Source organism: Pleurodeles waltl, chromosome 6 (assembly GCF_031143425.1).
Source record: "Pleurodeles waltl isolate 20211129_DDA chromosome 6, aPleWal1.hap1.20221129, whole genome shotgun sequence".
Classification (NCBI taxonomy): Eukaryota; Metazoa; Chordata; class Amphibia; order Caudata; family Salamandridae; genus Pleurodeles; species Pleurodeles waltl.
Genome location: NC_090445.1, coordinates 29,532,595 through 29,553,676, shown reverse-complemented (window position 1 = coordinate 29,553,676; position 21,082 = coordinate 29,532,595). Strand labels below are relative to the sequence as shown.

Here is a 21,082-nt window from a genome sequence, read left to right as displayed (position 1 = left end):
TGTAATTTGTGTGTGAACTATAGCGAAGATAACAAACAGTGCAACCACGCACCTCTGTTGCCAAGGTCCCAGGGACTCTAAATAAGGCTCCAGGCCTTGTGACCTGGGAATGACCCCGAACCAGGATGTCCACGGCCTAGTCTTGCCATCTTCCACAGTCCCATTCTCCAGCACTTCAGCCTCTGGCTGCAAGTCATGTGACTTTATTCCTGACAAAAAGGCTGTTTTTGTTTTAAAGATTTCCATCTAATAATTTCAATCTGTGCAACCAATCAGTTTCTCAGATAGCACAACAAGAGATTATCTGAAGCGTGTATCCATAAGTAGAGTTAATTGAATATTGTGTATGTAGTTTGAAAAGAGAACATGACTAGATTAAAAATGTTAGTATATTGCACAGAAATAATCATATAGTACCCCCCCAAAAAACAACAACATTGGAAAGACATGGTTGTCATGGTGGTCGCCAACCTATACACAAGGTTCACTGTACTCTGGTTGCGGGCTCTTTACGCCAGTCTGAATTCAGGCAATTCTGTGCTGCATCTGGAGGTTTGGGAGTGGCAAAAGATTTTCTTGCAGGATATCATGTCACAAGAGCAAATAAAAAATATAACAAAGAAAGACATAAAAGGGGAATCTGGTTCCACATGAATTTATTGTGTTTTAGTAGCAGGATTAGACAGATGATTTTGCATAAATAACACCACCTGGGTGTTCACCATATCACATAACAACATAGAATTGAAGTATGATGAAAGCGAGGCACCAGATTTAGGGGAAATAACAAACAATTGGGTCTTGAGACCAAACATATCCAAAGAAAAATTACGTAAGATGAAATGTCTTTTGCAACACCAAGCTAATTGCGTCATTCTGTACAGCCCTAAGGAAGAGGGAGAGGATTCATGTGGAATATATGTTGGCTGGCTGTTACTTCAAACATTGGAATACAAATGTTGAGTGATAAATTACGAAGGAGTCGGCTCCAGATCTGCAGATATCATTTAAAAAAAAACTTTGTGGATTCAAACCACAGCACTTTCTGCTCCATTTGCTTGAAATCATTCTAAAAAGAAAGCAACATAAGATTACAGTATGAAAAAGAACAGGGCAGCGCGTTCCACTGGAAGCCCCACAAATCCTTGCCTTGAGATTGTGCAGAACAAACAGGTTTTCACACACCCCCGGTAGTTCCAGGTGCCATTTTTAGATGCCCCCCGCCCCAAATCCTTGCACCACTTCAGTGCATTCTGGACATTGGGTGAAGTTTGTTGCTTGGGGTGCAGAAAAGCAAGTGGACCGTTCTCAGGCGAGATTGCCTGATGTGTTGTTGTTTGCGTTGTCTTTAGCCCGACAAGTCTTTGCTGGAGCCACGGGTAAGAGAAATATGTCAGCACTTTCGACCTTCCTTTGTTTACCAGGTCACTCCTCCCTTTTGTAAGTCACCCATTGGTCAAGGAGCGTGTGCATAGGTTTCCTCTCTCTCTCTCTCTCTCTCTGTACTCTGCTGCTGCTGGACCTTAATTTGGCCTTCATCTGCTTGATGTGTGCTACCTTCAAGCCTCTGCATGGGGTACTCCAAGGCTACTGACCCTGAAAAGGTTTTTTCTATCAACAGTTTACAAACTGGTGTTTAGGGACTCGTTCATCCTTTCTTATAAAGGTGTTGTCACTCTTCCATCTGGGGCAGTGCATCACATTCCCAAAGTTCTTTACTCTTCCAAACCCATCCATGGAGGAAGAGCAGATTCTCCGGCTGGATCCTAAGCACCCGGGCTTTCTGGGGATATCCAGGCTTCGCTTATGGACATCCTTAGATGGAACCAGGCTATCTGGAAAGAAGCCAGGTAAAGCCCTCGGGTTCTTAGTTACGTAGAGCTACTGAGTCCCATATTTCTAAAGTTGTGCCGTTGAAATGCCTATAATGTCATTGTGGTCTCGCTGATGGGAAGCCAGATCATTCTACATCTACTCTATGGCTCATATGTACCTAATACCTGTTTTACGCACTCCTAGACCATTGCCCTACAACCTGAAGTTGTGGTGCTGTGTTAAATTTTTGAAATCTGGAAACTGCAGCCCACCCCTATTTTTAGGAACCTTCAAAATATTTTGAGAAATCGCCTCACGTTTGGTTTGCTAGATGACGTTCAGTGGTGGTGTTTGTAGAGATTGGGTGGTAGTATTATTGTGGTAGTGCCTGTGATATAGGAAGTAGTCTTCTAATTATCACAATTTTGATGGAGATCGTTCCGGAGCCAAAATATATACTGACCCTGCCAGCGAATTATTTCCGATGTGATGTTGGCACCTACTGGTGCAATGCCAGTCCCATAAAGATGAACGGCCGGTGCGGCTTCGCATGCCCCTGGACATTTCAGGGGTTTATCATTCATTTTAAATGATGTTTGTCTTCTAAGCTGTTCTGCCTGTTCCCATATGAATTGTTTAGGTAGAAGCTCCGCGTTGATCTATACTCCAAAGCCCCCACTAAACTTGTTCTACAGCGCTAAAGGGTGTTGTATTGAATTATTGGAGTTGTTGAAGGATGTTAGAATATCATCTGCAAACAGTGATATTTTATTAGCTGTCCCCTGAAGTCCAGTTTCCCTGAGCATATCTTGGAGCTGTTTCCACTGGTTGTATTGCTCCATTAAAGGAAACGTGGCATTGGACATCTTTGTCTTATTCCCCACCGCATTTCAAGTATATTTAATAGTATTCTGTTTGTAGGAAAGTAGCTCTTTCTGTGTGATCACTCCCAAACATTTTTGACTGATACTGCTGTTTTTTGACTCTGTAGTGCACTGTCCCCTGCTGTGCCAGCCCCAGTGCATGTGCCCGACCCATCAAAGCTATGTTCAATTCAGCACCTTCAGCGCCCCAGGGTCGTTGATTGATTGAATTCCTGATTGGCTTATTTACCTTACATATAGGTCCCTAGAATATGATACAAGACTTACACAGGGCTGGTAATTTAAATGTCACTAGTGGACTGTGTCACTCAGTTGTGCCCGCACTGCAGTGCCCAAGGTAAAAATGTGACTCTAGGCCTGCCAGGGCAGTCAGGCAGCTCCCAAACTGCCAACTCAACGATGCAAAATAAACCCTCCTACCTACTCAAAGCCTTCCTTTTTTAGTATCAGTGAGTCACCCCTAGGGAAGGCCTTGGTAGCCCACAAGGCAAGTGCTAGGGATTAAAAAGAAGAGCATGTGCCTCTCTCTTTCGACATGTCCTGACAGTGAAAACTCACAATTGCTGTTTTCACTACAGTAAGGCTGGTGGCCCATTTGCTAACCTGGAGTTACACAAGCCAGTGTGCTGAGTGCTAACTTCTGTTTGAGACCACCAAAGATGTTACTCCAAGGTATCAAGTTACTTGTTACATTAAACATGACTAATTGCTGAGATTGGATTTACCGTAACTTTTGATAGAAAGGTGATTATCTTAACCTTATGTAACTCTTCCAAGTTGTCCGTAGCTGTTGTGCCCCGAGACAACTGGCTTACCCACTACTTGGAAGTGTGAAGTGCTCCCAGAAACAAAGGAGGTTATTGGTAGGAGGAGGTGTGACCCCCATCAGCAGGATGACTACCCGATGGTGGCCACAGATTGTCCCTCTTCAAAGAGGCTACCACCTCAGTGAAGCAGATGATATTACACCTTAGCGTGGCTGCTCCTTTGTGTAGGCAGGCTGGCATCTCCTTCAGAGGGGTAAAACTCACGTTAGGACCAGTTCTCGCAGAGGAGTGACTCATGCTGGGTACACTCCAGGGGTGTGCCCAGCCTTGCGGACATGGGGGGGAAAAAAAGACCAGTGCCATCTTGGATTCAGGCAGAGATGGGTATTGTTGGATTGTTTTTGGCCAACCCCCCAGAAAGTGATGTAAAATGGGAAGTGTTGCCCTGTTGGAACTGGTTCCCCATTGGCTAGTGAGTCCATTTGTCCCACAAACACAAAGGTGGCATAAAAGTGGAAGCCCTGGCCCTCAGTCCTAGACAGCAAAGAAATGCTGCACCCAAGACTGGGCTGCAACAGCTGTGCCCAAGGGACCCACAAGAAGGACCATGCCCACTTGTGGAAATTAATTCTACTTGTGCCAAGATAGAAGTGGCTCCAAGGCCTAGGTGGTGAGACCCGGTTAAGCACCAGGGCTACAAAAGCTAAAGAAGTCTGCACCCTCGAAATCCCAGCTGGCCAGAAACACCTGCCCACTGCTGGACACCCAAGTGCATCTTGGGAGACTGAGTATTGATCGTCATGAGGTGCCCCCAGGGTCGTTGGACGTTTTAACCAAAATCAGAGTGTATTCTGAACCACAGGAAAGAAAGAATTGCTTACCTGTAAGAACCGCTGAGACAGCGGTGACCAGGAGACCAGTTGGCCAGTGGCGACTTGATTCCTGTGATGTACCATGAGAGATTAGGCCATGATGCCGGACACAACCCCTGACGCTTGTGGTTACTGGGGTAGCCCCTGGAACACTTTCCGCATCTCGTCAGCATCCTGTATCCTATGACCTAATGCTGTCCATAGGTGTTAGAATAAATGAGTTAAATAAACAACAGTGAACCATTGTGACAGTATACAGGCAGGAAGAATCTTGGTGAATGTAGCAAAAGGATTTCCTATACTGAGCTCTTCAACAACAGTGTTATACAGAAGGAAATAATTCATGTCATGCTGCAAGTTTACACTGCTGCCTTGGTTGATACAAGCAACCTCTTCATGGTTTGATATGACATTTTTTATTATTTACTGTTTCTGTAAAAATTAGTTCTGCTTTTCTCCCCATGTGGCTTCATTTGGCAGCTGTGGTAGTCTATATGCAGAATAGACAAAACCAAACTCTATTTAAAATTCCAGTTGTGAAAGTATTCTTGGAGGGCCTTAAAAGAGTAATCCCTCCAAGAACACCACTGGTTCCTTCATTGGACCTTAATGTAGTTCTTACATAGTTCATCGGGCCCCCTATTTCAAATGTTGCATTCTTGCCAGCTGCAGTTTCTTTCACAGAAAGTAGCTTTTCTCGTTGCAGGGACTTCATTGCGCAGTCAGTGCTTTGGATGCCCCAACAGTGGAGGAACATTTCATTCAGGTTCACAAAGAGCAGGTCCACCTGAGGACAAATCCAGACTTTCTGCTTGAGGTGGTCTCCCCCTTCTGTGTTAATCATACTATTGACCTACCAATCTTCTTTCCACAACCTTGATTGGTTACAGAAAGATTCTTCATGTTCCATGTCCAAGGACCCCGTGTGCATTACACTGATCGAATAAAGACCATTCTGAATACAAAATGACTGTTGATCGCTTTTTCAAAACCCAACTTGGAAAATCATGTTTTAAATCGGGCCTTGCGCAATGAATAGTTAACTTCATTCAAATATGTTACTCAAAAGAGAATGCACGTTGAATTCTGTTTGTAGAGCACATTCTACACATAAAAAGGGAATGACTGAGGCTTTCCTAAGAAATATATACTACTTGGAGACATCTGTAGAGCTGTTACAGGATCTACACTACAATCATTCACAAAATACCACTTTGTAAACACTCCTGCCTGACAAGGAGTTCAGGTTGGGCAACCAGTCCTTAAAATATTCCCGTCACCACCATCTGCTTGCAAGCCACCGCTTTAGAAGAGTGCTGCTTTCCAGTCTGTGCATAGCATGTGATCGTCAGCTGCGCATGCGGAAAATGTTACTTGTCTGTAACTATTGGTCTGTAGCCTGTACGTATGTAGATTCATATGCGCCCTTCCCCCTCCATGGATGCGCACGTGTTTCGGATGTTTATTATTTACTACAGGTACATTCTCAGTACTCCTACTCTCCTGCTTTGCTTCCCTTCAAATACCGTCGCTTACCCTTTGGGGGGAGAGGGGCTAGAGGTGAAGCAATGTCAGGAGGAGTGTATACTGGCGTATTGTGGGTTTCGGGAGAGATCACAAGTCACCTCCAAAGTTTCACTGCAAAGTGACACAACTTGCAATGCCCACATCCAACACTATACAAATAATGTAATTCTAAAGCACTACAGGCTATCACCCAATAGATGAAGGTAAGCACCATTTTCGTTATGTCTACTCATGGCCCAGTTTTCTCGCACTCCTCTTCTGCATCTTAGCTCCGATTCTAAGTCTGGCTGGATGAATTCTCTATTTTTCTTGATAGCTGTTGCAGCTGCTAGCAGTCCCCCTTGATTTTTTTTATTGGCTCCTGCATTCCACATTTGAAAACACAAGCTTTGGCATGGAACAGCTTTTATCCCACTTTGGAAAGGCCCTACCGCGGCTCTCACTCAGCTGTCGTCTGAGGCCGAAGGTGCACTTTGCAAGATTCTTCTTCAGGAGGCCCATGAATCTGCCCCCTGCTTTTACGAAGGAGATGAACCCTATAGAAAGTAAACTAGGCCTTGGCGTGCGGTTCCTTTTGCACTCTGACAGCTCCTTATTCTTTTAAAGCTCTCTTCAGCGTTTCCTGAGTGAAATGTATTTACGGATAAGCCCTGCCAGATATAAAGATTGAAAATCTTGAATTCATTTTACAGCTTTGAGATTACCATATTTATTTTCTCCATAATTTTTAATGTTTTTGTTTTACTTTTTTAAACAATGCAGACAAACCTTGGCAAAGCCAACACCTTGGCCCTCACATTAGAAAGACAAGACCTATGTGCTTTGCTGATGGATGTTATCCATGCCATGGTTAAAACTGACACACATGCGCTAAACGCTGATGACAGATGGTATTTTTCTAGAGTCTGTAACAAGATACTCCTCTACCTTGACGTTCCCATCTGGTGGGCAATTGCATACTGGATGGGATGTAACAAACACCACGAAAGCCCACACGAAACTGGCCATGTGTTTTGCTTTACTGCTGACCGAGTCAAAATACACACACTGATAGGAGTTGAAAAGATTCTCTGGAATGCACTTCTGAATCTAAAGAAGACATTTATTATATCTTTTTGCAAGGCTCTTGAAGGAAGGTCAGTATAACCGAAAGTGTACTTTTAAAATGTGCGACAATGAAGTAAGACATGTACAAAGAATCTTCAATCTATAAACGGCAAATATATACATGCAAAGATAAGAATACCTATATTGATATATGTATATATTTTCATACACAATGCAAAGCAAATAACTAATAAAAATGTATCACTGTAGGACCTGTCTGGTGCTTCATCTTTCTCTTGCCAGCAAGTCATTGACCCTGGTTCGACCGCAATGAGAGAGAGAGAGAGAGAGAGAGATCTACCCTCACAGAAAATATATCAGGCATTCGACGTCTTAATCCGGATTGAGGTCTCTGAATCTCCCAATGTTGACCTGGGTCTCTTATATACCTTAAAGAAGCGAGAAAGGAGATTTCTGGAAAAACCCATCCCGCTCCACTGGAAGCATTTAAAAATGCTGGCTATTTTAGGTCAGGGTTTAAAGAAACAGGTTGGAACTGCCCAGTTTCCCCAGGTGTCTCGCCCAAGCCGTTCCCTGCTGTACCACGAACATCATTCTATTACAGCCTTATTGTGCTGACTGACTGACTCTGCATTATGTCCTAGCTCTTTGGTGAGAAAAGAACAAGCAGACATGTAGAATAGAAAACACATTGCATAACCTGTTTTGTACGGAACGATACTCGCACCTTTAACGTGGCGGTGAAGCTAAGGCTAAGCTGAATACAAAATGGAGTCTGTAATTGGTGGCCACTAATGTGACGGTGGACAGTTAAGCCAAGTGCAAAGTGTTGCGACACAGAGTCAGTGGTCAAAACACAAATATCACTACATCATGTCGGACCAACTCAGGCAGGTGATGGAGACCTTCATTTAAATGGCTTGTAAATGAACAGTGCAAGTATTTAAAATATATTATAACTTTTTTTTTTTTTGTAATTCAGAGTTGTGATGCAAACAAAGATTTAAATAGGAACAGAACAAACAAGAACACTTTACTTGGTGATGTGCAAAATAACAAATATTTGCAGGAACTCGATTTCCAAACATACACTATAGAGTACAACCACATGTTGGTGGAAAATTTTGTGCCCATTTCACTGGGAAATCTACTGAATGCAAATAAGTGTGCTACCACTTTGTGCTCCAGTTATGTATTCATTAAAAGGGATAGATTTTTAACATGGTTATAGAAACATTCCTGCACCCGCTCTGATGACAATGCCGTTAATGAACTAAGAGGCAAGTCAGCAGTCATGTGTATCCTATATGTTGTTAGATTTGTATTGTATATAGACCAATTGTTTAGTCTATTAAATCAAACAAAAATGTTTTTGTACAGTAGACATACTGAACTCACATATTTGAAGGTGCTCTCGTGTGATGAAGAAAATGGTGGCTCAGTGAATTAAAATATTTGCCCTGGATCACTCAATTTGAAACTAGTTTATGGGCCATTAGCATTATAATTAGGTTGAGTAGGTTATATAAGTCACTAGACCTGCAGGTCTAGTAACATTTTTATGATTTATCGAGGCCTGGGGCAGATTGCCTGCCTCCATGAGGGAAGCTATACTCATAATGATCCATAACCTGGACTGGGACCCGGGGGCTCTGGGGTTTACAGATCCCCCTCTAGGATTAACGTTGCACCAAAATACTGGGCAAGCCTCTTGTCAGTAGGCTAAACCAAGTGGTGATGACCCTGGTGCATGAGGACCAATGTGGCTTCATCCCAGGACGTGGTACCGATATGAATCTGAGACAACTTGTCATGTGCCAGATTGTGGGATGTGCTGGAGCCATGGAGGATCAGGCTGAGAGACACAAATCATGTGATATTCATGTGCACAGATGAAACCCTGGTATATCTGGTGCACTCTGTGGTGGTAGATCCTCGCTTATTGGCCGAGCTGTAGCGATTCGGGGAGGTTTCTGGACTTTAGATGAGCCATGAAAAAAAACTTGCTCTTCGCTGTCTCTTCCCTGGTGCACTGTCTGCCGGAGAAGCTGCTGGAGGTGGGCCTGAGATGGGAAACAGTTTCCAATAACTGGGCGTCAGAGTGGCACACACGGAGCGGCAGGAACTTGAATATAACACGAGGAGGATTGTACAAGGCTTGCAGAGTTTGGTCTCGTTCTGGAACACCTTGCCTCTTTCGGTGGTGAGTAGAATAGCGCTGGCGACCATGGTGTTTCTCCCTAAATGCCTTTATGCATTGCAGAATGCATTGGGCCTGGTCGTCAGAACCACCTTCAAGGAACTAGACAGTTTGCTGGTCTCAATGGTGTGGGTGGGTAGAAGGGGTAGAGCACAGATGGCACTACTTAAAATAGACAATGAGGAGGAAGGCTTAGGCCTACCAGATATGGCACTCTGCTGTCTGTCTGCCCAGCTCCAATATGCAGCACAGTGGTTCGGAGACACAGAGAACTGGAGGAAACGACTGCTGGACGGGATGATAGAAATCAAGTCATTGCCAGTGTGCCTGAAGAAGGGGGAAGACACATTCCGAAGAGATCCCACACACAGTGCAGAGCATGGCAGAGGCCTGGGAGGTGACAGTCAGGTGGGTCCTCAAGCGGGCCCCATACTCCAGAAATCTCCCCCTCCAATGGCTACAGCCCTTCCAACAGACCATGTCATTGAGGATATGGGAGGAGTGAGTATGCACCACCTGGGCAATCTGTTTCTTGGAGATACCTTCATCACTTTCACTGAAGCCAACGATGCGTTCAACATGTGGGTCGGGGGTGGGTGGGTCGTTCCTGCAGTTCACCTAAACTTGTCACAATGTCAGTGGAGCTTTGGCCATGCCTCGTGGACACACTCCAGACCAGCAAAACACTAGACACGTTGCTAGGTGCCACTCACACGCGATGTTTGATATTTTTACTCTATCGGGCTCTCAAGGCAGCGGGCCAGAAACCTACGCTCCTTGCCAGAAGATGCTGGGACAAGGGCCTGCCCGCGCCCCTGACCCAGATGGAGTGGGACCAAACATCTGCACTGTTTCAACACATAGCAAGCAATGCACAATTTAAATTGATTCATTTGAATTTTCTGCGCCGCACACACCGCACGCCAGAGAGGCTGCGCACAGTAGACCCCAGTACATCATCGACCTGCTTTTGGTGCTGCGCCCCTAGAGCTATGTTTCGGCCTAGATATGCAGCCACATACAGAACTTCGAGAGGGAGGTGGTGACTAGATTGAAAAGAGCTACCAACATACCAATGGAAAACATGCTCAGCCGCTGTATGTGGGGAAGATTAGATATCGATGTGCAAGCAGCGGCCGGCAGACACTGGGTATCTCCTAATGCATCTACTTGAGCATCCTGGCAGAGGGGCATGAGGGAATGGGCACCGCCGGAGGAACGACGAATGAGGGAAGTACGTACCAGTGACAAAGTAAAGGAGGATTTACACTTGTAGGGGGGCATGGTGGACAAGGGAGCGGGTAAAGCCACGTCAGTGGGGTCACCGGAGTATCAGGGGCGCTCCCAGCGCTCCCTGGGTCGGGGGTGCATGTGTTTGGTTTGGTGTGTGATTTACTAGGAGAGAGGAGACTGTGAGGGCAGCTACTGCGCCCCTGAGATTGCCTCTGGGAAGCATTGTTCCGCATAGGAGCTGCTGTGTTGGGGCAGGGAACTCGTGGTGGGGGTGGAGTGGGGTACTGTTGACATTATATGTTTTAAGTTGTATTGGACTATTGTTGCGGGAATTGGGTGAAAACCCAAATATATATGTAAAAAATACTATAAATTGGTGTACTTTTTCAGTTCCTCCTTTCTCTGCGCAATAAAAACTCCCATGCCAAACTTTTAACCGGTTATTTAACAATACAAAAACACAAAATTACCAAAAGAAAGGCCCTGTTGATGTAGTTTATGTGGTACGTGCCTAACAATACCATCCAAAAAATGGTTTGCTCAATCAAGCTATACAATGGAAGCAGAGTTTCTGTAACTCTTAGCTATGTTAAATGTAGTTAAAACTCTGAACTGTTCTATACTCTAATGACAACTGAGAGATTGCAACAGTAGATACCTTGACACATGGTGGTGAGTTTTGAAGATAGAGTCTGTACTCCCAGATTCACAAATGCACATTATGGAAATTTGGTCCAAACTGACCAACTGCACTGCTTTGCATTCACCCCAGTGTGGCTGTCACTAGCACTGCTGCAGAAGGTACGTCAAATATTGAATTTATGTCACTTCTACAGAAAGAGAAAGTAACCAGTGCTCTGTCCTGTTCCTTCAACTTTCTCTAGAAATTGTGGACTATCTGCACGAAGAAACTCTTCCGAAGCTCCAGAGTATGTTGGAAAAGATGATGAAAAAGAAAACAACAGAAGAGACAAAACAAGAGAAACAGAAGGTCTTTCAGTTTACGGACATCTTTCAGGACAGCGAGGAAGACGCTTCAGAACCAGAGGAAGAAGGGTCTGGCTCCTGAGTCCTGACAACCAGGCGGGTGTAATACTTGCAAGTCAACTGTATCCTGCGGGATTAGGGGTTGGCCATGGAAAGCCACTAAGTGGTTAAGAGTTGGTGGGGGGTGGAGTTCATTTAATGAGAAGCAGCTACAACTTGGCCAAAGAAAACTGCTGGAGTAAGTGCTGACAATCTGTTCTGAAGGCCAAACTGAGGACCTTCTGCATGTTGGAAAATAAGGAGTCACTTTTATGTGTGGCTACACTAGACTTTCTCCTTACTGTCCTCACGTGGAGGTTTTTGTGTTGCAGGAGGTGGCGTTTGTAGCAGGAGGCCTGGAGCAAGTCGAGGACACCAATTTGGGTTGGCTGTGGCATAGGGTGCACAAGCCCCGCCTTAGAGTGAACAGCCTGCGACTGAGCAGGGCGGGTTAGTACTGCTGAACCCCTCTATAGGAGAAACGCTTTAGATCCAGTCCAGATAGCATTTTAAGAACTCCAGACTCTGAGAAGGTGGCTGCTTTCCAACCTTTACTCCGGCCGGAGCATGCTCCGACGAGAAGTTCCCTCAGTTTAAACATTTTATATTTTTTTCTTAAAACATACTGAATTCATGGCTGTTCTTGCAGCCGCGAGAGCCCAGAATGCAGACCTTTTCGTGTAAGTGTGCGCTACTGTTTTTGACGATGCCGCTTTAAGATATCTACATAGACTTACCTCTTCAGAAAGGTGGGCATTGCTTTGTTTTAAAGAAATAATACTAGATTCAAACAGAAGAAAGCCCTTGATCTTGTTCACTTCTACAGGCTCTTCAACGGCCCAAGGCGTTCTCTTCCGGTACCTTGGTAACCTGTATTTTTCTCTGCGGAAAGCTATTCAGCAAGAAAGTAACTGGGATCATTCGGACATGTGCTGTAGGGCGTAAAAGGTTTTATATTTAACATTTGGAAAAAAAACTTTTTATTTCATCTTTTTTTAAATTTCATGTTAAGCATGCTCTTATTTGTTTCAGAACGTGACACTTGAGGATGCCTGCTGGCGTGTGCAAAAGCACTCACTCCTGCGGTGGGAAATATCACACTGAATGTACTTTGAGCCACGATGAGATCTCTGCTTACCCTTAACAACATCACACCAATCTTAAAGCAAGGTTTACAGTGCATCAAAAATGTATATGTTCTAGAAGTAAAGTAAATTTTTATTTTTCTCAAAATATTTTATCCTCTATTTTTAAAAGTAAAAAAAAAAAAAAAAAATCTTCAATATACTGGGCGCAACTCTAAATACAAATGTGAATAATGTATACTTTGTAGACATGCACCTAAGACTTGCGCTCTTTGCTCATTTTTTTTGGATTCACAAAAAAACTTACAGCAGGTTAATAGATGACCTTCAGTGGCCTGTAGCCATGCTCCTGCAGATTCTTTTGCTCGGATTTGTCCTGTATTTCACCGCAAGCAAAAACACTTTACATTGTGGAACAATCCTTTGCACTCCATGCCGTGAAAGTACACGAGTGTTTAGGTCTCTTTAACACCCTGAAACCTAGGTATGCAAAAAGGCAGGGGAAATGCACGTTTTTGAATACGCAAAAAGTTACAACTTTGGGAGTGTTTGCAGCATTCGAAAAATGTCAGCGTATTGACCCTTCTATGGGAATTCCCATTTTGACACCCCTTTAGAGCAGTGTAAAACATCCAACTCCCTGGGGATTTCCAAAGCTGCACGTGCCACCTGCAATTTTGTGCAGAAACTGATACTAGGAATTGAGATCTGCCCTGTACTGATGTGGATGGTCTTTTCTGCGCATCTGAGTTTCACCAAGGTGTGCAAAACGTTCTGTAAATGAGCAGATAATATGCTTACATCTTCAAACTGTGTAATCGAAGAAGATCTGGTTCCTTATTACAGAGACACGTCTTGTAACACTTCAATGCATCTGGATCACATACAGGTTAAAGACACTTTGTGTTTGAAGAAATAAAATATTTTTCAATGTTCTTGCCTTCTGCTTCTTTAGTCTTTGAGACAAGTGTCTGCATGGTCTTTGAAGCTGGTGATTCTTTGTGAACGTGCAGGTAAACCTTGTAGATGTGGGGGGTTTTCTCATGATAAATGGCTTTGCTTGTTTCTCCTGATTCCAACATACATAACCCTGTACAAAGGTACAAGCTTATAATAATACTAGGAGTGTTCACATAACATTTCTGTTGCATCCACATAAGTAAAGCCCCTTCTGTTTTGATTTGAACTGTAAACAAACTTACTCTTGGGCCATGTTTCCTTTTCCCGAGCTTGGAAGGATCTCCCTGGATTCACGTCTTTGAGATCTTTACTCATCTCTCACTGTTTTGTGAAATGTGTCCCTTTCCTTGTTTTTGGGGTCTGACCGATCAAACAATAACATGCATTTTCCCTTCTGCCCTATGTTATGTTATAATGCACATATAAAGTGCACATACACCCAACTATTTTATGGTGCTAAGTACAGGGAGGGTATGGAACAAGCTTAGTGCGCACTTGAAAGAGACTGCTAATAACCCTGCCTAAACAGCCAGGACTTTAGTGCTTTCCTGAACTTCAAATAATCTGTCCGCTGGCGAAGAGGTTGAGTCAGGGAGTTTCATATAATAGGGGCTTGAACAGAGAACCTGGCAACATCCATCCTTTGCCTCTTGAACTTGGAGATGGTAAGTAAGTTGGCAGAATATAAGCCAGTAGCCGTAATCTGATTTTGTTCAAGAAAAAGTTAAAAACAACTATCATCAAAGAGGCATTCCTGTCACCCCAGGGGTGTGGAATTTTATAAAATATCTACTTGTCCATGGGACCAGTTGCTTCTTAAATCTTCTTGTCCTGTAAAAAAATCTACTTGTCCCTTTGGTGCCATGTAGTGCAGTGACAAATTATGGCAGCGATCTCGTTATAAGAGAGCTCTGATAATAGCCTCTCTGAATATTCCAGGGTTACTACTATAGTAGGGCTTGAAAATGTATAATTTTAATCCCTACTATAGCAATTTTCTTATTTTGCCACCTTTTTGCAGATCTACATACTGGGGCTGGAGGACGCAGTAAGCAATAGTTCCAGGGCTGGAATGCCTTTGAGTCTGCAAACCTACTAACTTGCATGTTTTAAAGATTTTCACCAGCTCTTCTCTAATCTTTTCCCTTAACGAGAAAGGTTGGAAATGTATTCCTGACAATGGCAGAAGTAGAAGTTCTGCCAGGGTCGGGGAAAAAAGTGATTTGAGGGAAAGTGAACTTGTAAGCACTCAGATTTTCACATGAGCAAATCTACACATGCATCTTTGCTGGTGCTAAAATACAGTTCACAAATATTTTCTAGGAGTATAATTTCCTGGTCTACTTCTGTAAGTTATTCTGAATTCATGAAAGCCACTAATCCAAAGACATATACCATGGGTGCACTTTTGTGACCTTTAAGAATTGGGTTCCTTATTAGGTCTGGTGTTATCAGAGACATTTTGTTTTTTATTAAACTTCTATTTCTATCAGCTGGCTTTACTGTGAGTGATCACATTCTGCTCTTCTACAAGGAGCATATTGGCACACAAAGGAGTTGTGGTCTGTGCTGGGAACTACTGTGATATAATGAAACAGGAGGCCCCTGCACCCCTCCTCCCACATCCCTCCCCCCCCCCCCAAAAAGCAAAGAACATGAAGCCCTCCCTCCAGACACACTCAGGGCAGGTGCTTTGTATTGACAAAACCAAAAGGCTCACAAAAAAATGTCTGATCAATTGGCTTTGCCAGTGCTTGTTTATTTTCATGCTTCCCGTAATCTTGCTGAAAATGGTTGCACTGATATTCCATTAGGAATATTTTGGGGAAATACTAGCATGCGACAACACATTTTAGTAAATGATGCTTCAAAGAAAAAGCACCTAAAATTTCATAGTAGCAAAGCGTTCTTGTTCCGACTTGCATTTTTTTCTGAACCATTTATTTTGAAAGCAAAGCATCACCACTCTTGCTTACAAGCTTCTGTAGACATTTGCATCTAATAAAAGAGCATTATACTTAGCCTCATATTGTTAAAAAAAAATGTGTACACTTTTTTTTTTACTAGATCATTGTCAGTAGGGCACTGTGACCTTAAAATGTTTATTTACAGCACTCACCCTACCAATGAAGGCTTTTCATCAATGAACCATAAATACAAGTTCAAACAGCATTAACATATAGAGACACATTACCTCAACTGCAGAGAGTTCCCTCTCTGTAAACTGGTAGGCAAAGGGATTTTGCTGCAGGGGGTTGGACCTACCTGTCCCAAGTACAAAAAAAACATAAAAACTTGTTGCACTTGACCCCAAACAATATGTCCCAGGTGTCAGGTCATAGAAATTCCACCTCCCTGCACCCACTGGTGCTTTTCACCCAGCCTCCAACATGAAGGACATGGCTCCAACAATCCTACACCACCATCAAGTCCGTATATGAGTATTTGTGGAGAACCCTGCTACTTACTGACATTGTCCCACCATTGCTATGACTGTGGTAGGCTTCTGTCACAAACACCACAAAGTGGCCTCCATCGCAATTTTGTGCTTTAAAGATCGTTTAAAAAAGCGAAGTTTAACTGATTTTGATTTGTCTCTTGTTTTTAGGTCGAGTATAAGCATTCGACCTCATGTATACTTTTAGTATACTTTTTAAGGCTTAAAGCAATTTCATTTGTTGGTTGCAGTGTCCTTTAAAATCTTTCCTCGCTAGTGGTCAGTCCTGCCTTTTTCTCTCTCCTTTTTCTATTTTAGAGCAGTGACCAACTGTAGGAAGTTGGCTCTGTATGCTCTATTTCAAAGTAAGGAACAGTATGCACAGAGTCCAAGGGTTCCCCTTAGAGGCAAGATAGTGGCAAAAAGAGATAATACTAATGCTCTATTTTGTGGTAGTGTGGTCGAGCAGTAGGCTTATCAAAGGAGTAGTGTTAAGCATTTGTTGTACACACACAAGCAATAAATGGGGAACACACACTCAGAGACAATTCCAGGCCAATAGGTTTTTGTATAGAAAAATATATTTTCTTAGTTTATTTTAAGAACCACAGGTTCAAGATTTACATGTAATACTTTAAATGAAAGGTATTGCAGGTTGGTACTTTAGGAACTTTGAATTAGCAAAATAGCATATACACTTTTCACATTAATCACATATAGCTATTTTAAAACTAGACACACTGCAATTTTCAACAGTTCCTGGGGGGAGTAAGAGTTTGTTATTTTTTTGCAGGTAAGTAAACCACCTACGGGGTTCAAGTTTGGGTCCAAGGTAGCCCACCGTTGGGGGTTCAGAGCAACCCCAAAGTTACCACACCAGCAGCTCAGGGCTGGTCAGGTGCAGAGGTCAAAGTGGTGCCCAAAACGCATAGGCTTCAATGGAGAAGGGGGTGCCCCGGTTCCAGTCTGCCAGCAGGTAAGTACCCGCGTCTTCGGAGGGCAGACCAGGGGGGTTTTGTAGGGCACCGGGGGGGACACAGGTCCACACAGAAAGTACACCCTCAGCAGCGCGGGGGCGGCCGGGTGCAGTGTGCAAACAAGCGTCGGGTTTTCAATAGGTTTCAATGGGAGACCAAGGACATCAGGCAAGGGGGGGGGGTAGCCACCACCTGGGCAAGGGAGAGGGCCTCCTGGGGGTCACTCCTGCACTGGAGTTCTGATCTTTCAGGTCCTGGGGGCTGCGGGTGCAGAGTCTTTACCAGGCGTCAGGATCTGGGAAGCAGGCAGTCGCGGTCAGGGGGAGCCTCGGGATTCCCTCTGCAGGCGTCGCTGTGGGGGGCTCAGGGGGGGCAACTCTGGCTACTCAGTCTCGTAGTCGCCGGGAGTCCTTCCTGAAGTGTTGTTTCTCCACAAGTCGAGCCGGGGGCATCGGGTGCAGAGTAGCAAGTCTCACGCTTCCGGCGGTAAACGTAGTTGTCTTGAAGTTGCTCCTTTGAAACAAAGTTGCAGTCTTGGGTGAACAGAGCCGCTGTCCGCTGGAGTTTCTTGGTCCTTCTAGAGCAGGGCAGTCCTCTGAGGATTCAGAGGTCGCTGGTCCCTGGGGAAAGAGTCGCTGGAGCAGTGTCTTTAGAAGTGGGGAGACAGGCCGGTAGAGCTGGGGCCAAAGGTTTGGGTTGTTTCAAATATTTCATGCCATTTTATTTTACAGGTCCAAAGAGACTCCTCTAAGTATTGGGTTCAGTGAAACCATACTTTTACCTGATTAGATTGTTATTTGTTGTGTTTGTCCATAAAGTTGTGCACTCCCCAAAACATGTTTCTAAACATGCAAAAGGGACATATATTTGGATTAGGGTGCACCATTAATAGAGGTCCTGAAGAATGCCCCGTGAGGGTGAAAAGGCAGAAACCTGTCAACTGATTCCTAATTATAAAGTTCTGGAATTATAATTTTCTGCAAGTCTGTCTTTGTTTTTAAATTTATTGTGGATAAAGTAAGATAAAATAAAAACAAACTTTCAAAACCTAATCACAGGTAATTATAGTTATCATTGAAGCCCTTCTTAAAAAAAATAAAGATCTGAAATTACTTGGGGGACTGTAGGAAGTTGGCTCTGTATGTGCTATTTCAAAGTAAGGAATAGCATGCACAGAGTCCAAGGGTTCCCCTTAGAGGTAAAATAGTGGTAAAAAGAGATAATACTAATGCTCTATTTTGTGGTAGTGTGGTCGAGCAGTAGGCTTATCCAAGGAGTAGTGTTAAGCATTTGTTGTACATACACATAGACAATAAATGAGGTACACACACTCAGAGACAAATCCAGCCAATAGGTTTTTATATAGAAAAATATCTTTTCTTAGTTTATTTTAAGAACCACAGGTTCAAATTCTACATGTAATATCTCATTCGAAAGGTATTGCAGGTAAGTACTTTAGGAACTTTAAATCATAAAAATTGCATGTATACTTTTCAAGTTATTGACAAATAGCTGTTTTAAAAGTGGACACTTAGTGCAATTTTCACAGTTCCTAGGGGAGGTAAGTTTTTGTTAGTTTTACCAGGTAAGTAAGACACTTACAGGGTTCAGTTCTTGGTCCAAGGTAGCCCACCGTTGGGGGTTCAGAGCAACCCCAAAGTCACCACACCAGCAGCTCAGGGCCGGTCAGGTGCAGAGTTCAAAGTGGTGCCCAAAACACATAGGCTAGAATGGAGAGAAGGGGGCGCCCCGGTTCCGGTCTGCTTGCAGGTAAGTACCCGCGTCTTCGGAGGGCAGACCAGGGGGGTTTTGTAGGGCACCGGGGGGGACACAAGTCCTCACAGAAATTTCACCCTCAGCAGCGCGGGGGCGGCCGGGTGCAGTGTAGGAACAGGCGTCGGGTTCGCAATGTTAGTCTATGAGAGATCTCGGGATCTCTTCAGCGCTGCAGGCAGGCAAGGGGGGGATTCCTCGGGGAAACCTCCACTTGGGCAAGGGAGAGGGACTCCTGGGGGTCACTTCTCCAGTGAAAGTCCGGTCCTTCAGGTCCTGGGGGCTGCGGGTGCAGGGTCTCTCCCAGGTGTCGGGACTTAGGATTCAAAGAGTCGCGGTCAGGGGAAGCCTCGGGATTCCCTCTGCAGGCGGCGCTGTGGGGGCTCAGGGGGGACAGGTTTTTGTACTCACAGTCTTAGAGTAGTCCTGGGGTCCCTCCTGAGGTGTTGGATCGCCACCAGCCGAGTCGGGGTCGCCGGGTGCAGTGTTGCAAGTCTCACGCTTCTTGCGGGGAGCTTGCAGGGTTCTTTAAAGCTGCTGGAAACAAAGTTGCAGCTTTTCTTGGAGCAGGTCCGCTGTCCTCGGGAGTTTCTTGTCTTTTCGAAGCAGGGGCAGTCCTCAGAGGATGTCGAGGTCGCTGGTCCCTTTGGAAGGCGTCGCTGGAGCAGGATCTTTGGAAGGCAGGAGACAGGCCGGTGAGTTTCTGGAGCCAAGGCAGTTGTCGTCTTCTGGTCTTCCTCTGCAGGGGTTTTTCAGCTAGGCAGTCCTTCTTCTTGTAGTTGCAGGAATCTAATTTTCTAGGGTTCAGGGTAGCCCTTAAATACTAAATTTAAGGGCGTGTTTAGGTCTGGGGGGTTAGTAGCCAATGGCTACTAGCCCTGAGGGTGGGTACACCCTCTTTGTGCCTCCTCCCAAGGGGAGGGGGTCACAATCCTAACCCTATTGGGGGAATCCTCCATCTGCAAGATGGAGGATTTCTAAAAGTTAGAGTCACTTCAGCTCAGGACACCTTAGGGGCTGTCCTGACTGGCCAGTGACTCCTCCTTGTTGCTTTCTTTGTTCCCTCCAGCCTTGCCGCCAAAAGTGGGGGCCGTGGCCGGAGGGGGCGGGCAACTCCACTAAGCTGGAGTGCCCTGCTGGGCTGTGACAAAGGGGTGAGCCTTTGAGGCTCACCGCCAGGTGTCACAGCTCCTGCCTGGGGGAGGTGTTAGCATCTCCACCCAGTGCAGGCTTTGTTACTGGCCTCAGAGTGACAAAGGCACTCTCCCCATGGGGCCAGCAACATGTCTCTGGTGTGGCAGGCTGCTGGAACTAGTCAGCCTACACAGACAGTCGGTTAAGTTTCAGGGGGCACCTCTAAGGTGCCCTCTGTGGTGTATTTTACAATAAAATGTACACTGGCATCAGTGTGCATTTATTGTGCTGAGAAGTTTGATACCAAACTTCCCAGTTTTCAGTGTAGCCATTATGGTGCTGTGGAGTTCGTGTTTGACAGACTCCCAGACCATATACTCTTATGGCTACCCTGCACTTACAATGTCTAAGGTTTTGTTTAGACACTGTAGGGGTACCATGCTCATGCACTGGTACCCTCACCTATGGTATAGTGCACCCTGCCTTAGGGCTGTAAGGCCTGCTAGAGGGGTGTCTTACCTATACTGCATAGGCAGTGAGAGGCTGGCATGGCACCCTGAGGGGAGTGCCATGTCGACTTACTCGTTTTGTCCTCACTAGCACACACAAGCTGGCAAGCAGTGTGTCTGTGCTGAGTGAGAGGTCTCCAGGGTGGCATAAGACATGCTGCAGCCCTTAGAGACCTTCCTTGGCATCAGGGCCCTTGGTACTAGAAGTACCAGTTACAAGGGACTTATCTGGATGCCAGGGTCTGCCAATTGTGGATACAAAAGTACAGGTTAGGGAAAGAACACTGGTGCTGGGGCCTGGTTAGCAGGCCTCAGCACACTTTCAATTGTAAACATAGCATCAGCAAAGGCAAAAAGTCAGGGGGCAACCATGCCAAGGAGGCATTTCCTTACAGGGACTTTTGATGTGAATAACAGTTTCCAAAATACGACTGCCAAGGAACCCCTAGTTCACCCCACCCAAAATGGAGGATGACTGATGTAGCATGCCACCTAGGTGGGTGAGGGTTTGTGCAACCTGAAACGTAGACCCTGAGGACCTGGAAGTTGGTGACTTAAGGGAAGACCCATTCAAGAACTGTACATGGTGTGTCACATTATTGAATTGAGTCTCATGATAGTCTTTGTTCTGTTCTTTTTAAGTTGTTAAAAAATAATACAAAATTCTTGAACCTGGTAGCAGCCAAGAACAGACTCAAAACTTAGACAGGGCTTGAATTGAGGCACCCCTTTGAGACATGTACTAACCTGATTCAGAATACAGTCTCAAACCAAAAGTCATCCTTTAAATAACATCTTGACCCTGAGACCCCATC

General features: G+C 44.8%; 1 protein-coding gene across 2 annotated transcripts in view; it reads left to right on the top strand.

Annotated features, from left to right (window-relative positions):
* The window catches only part of TTF1 (transcription termination factor 1), a 52,924-nt gene extending 40,280 nt beyond the window's left edge, over positions 1-12,644 (top strand). For both annotated transcript variants that reach the window (XM_069237110.1, XM_069237108.1), the window contains exon 11: positions 11,251-12,644. In XM_069237110.1, coding sequence (XP_069093211.1) covers positions 11,251-11,435 — 185 coding nt within the window. In that variant the 3' untranslated portion in view covers positions 11,436-12,644. The remainder of the gene's footprint in view (positions 1-11,250) is intronic.
* Positions 12,645-21,082: the final 8,438 nt, after the last annotated feature.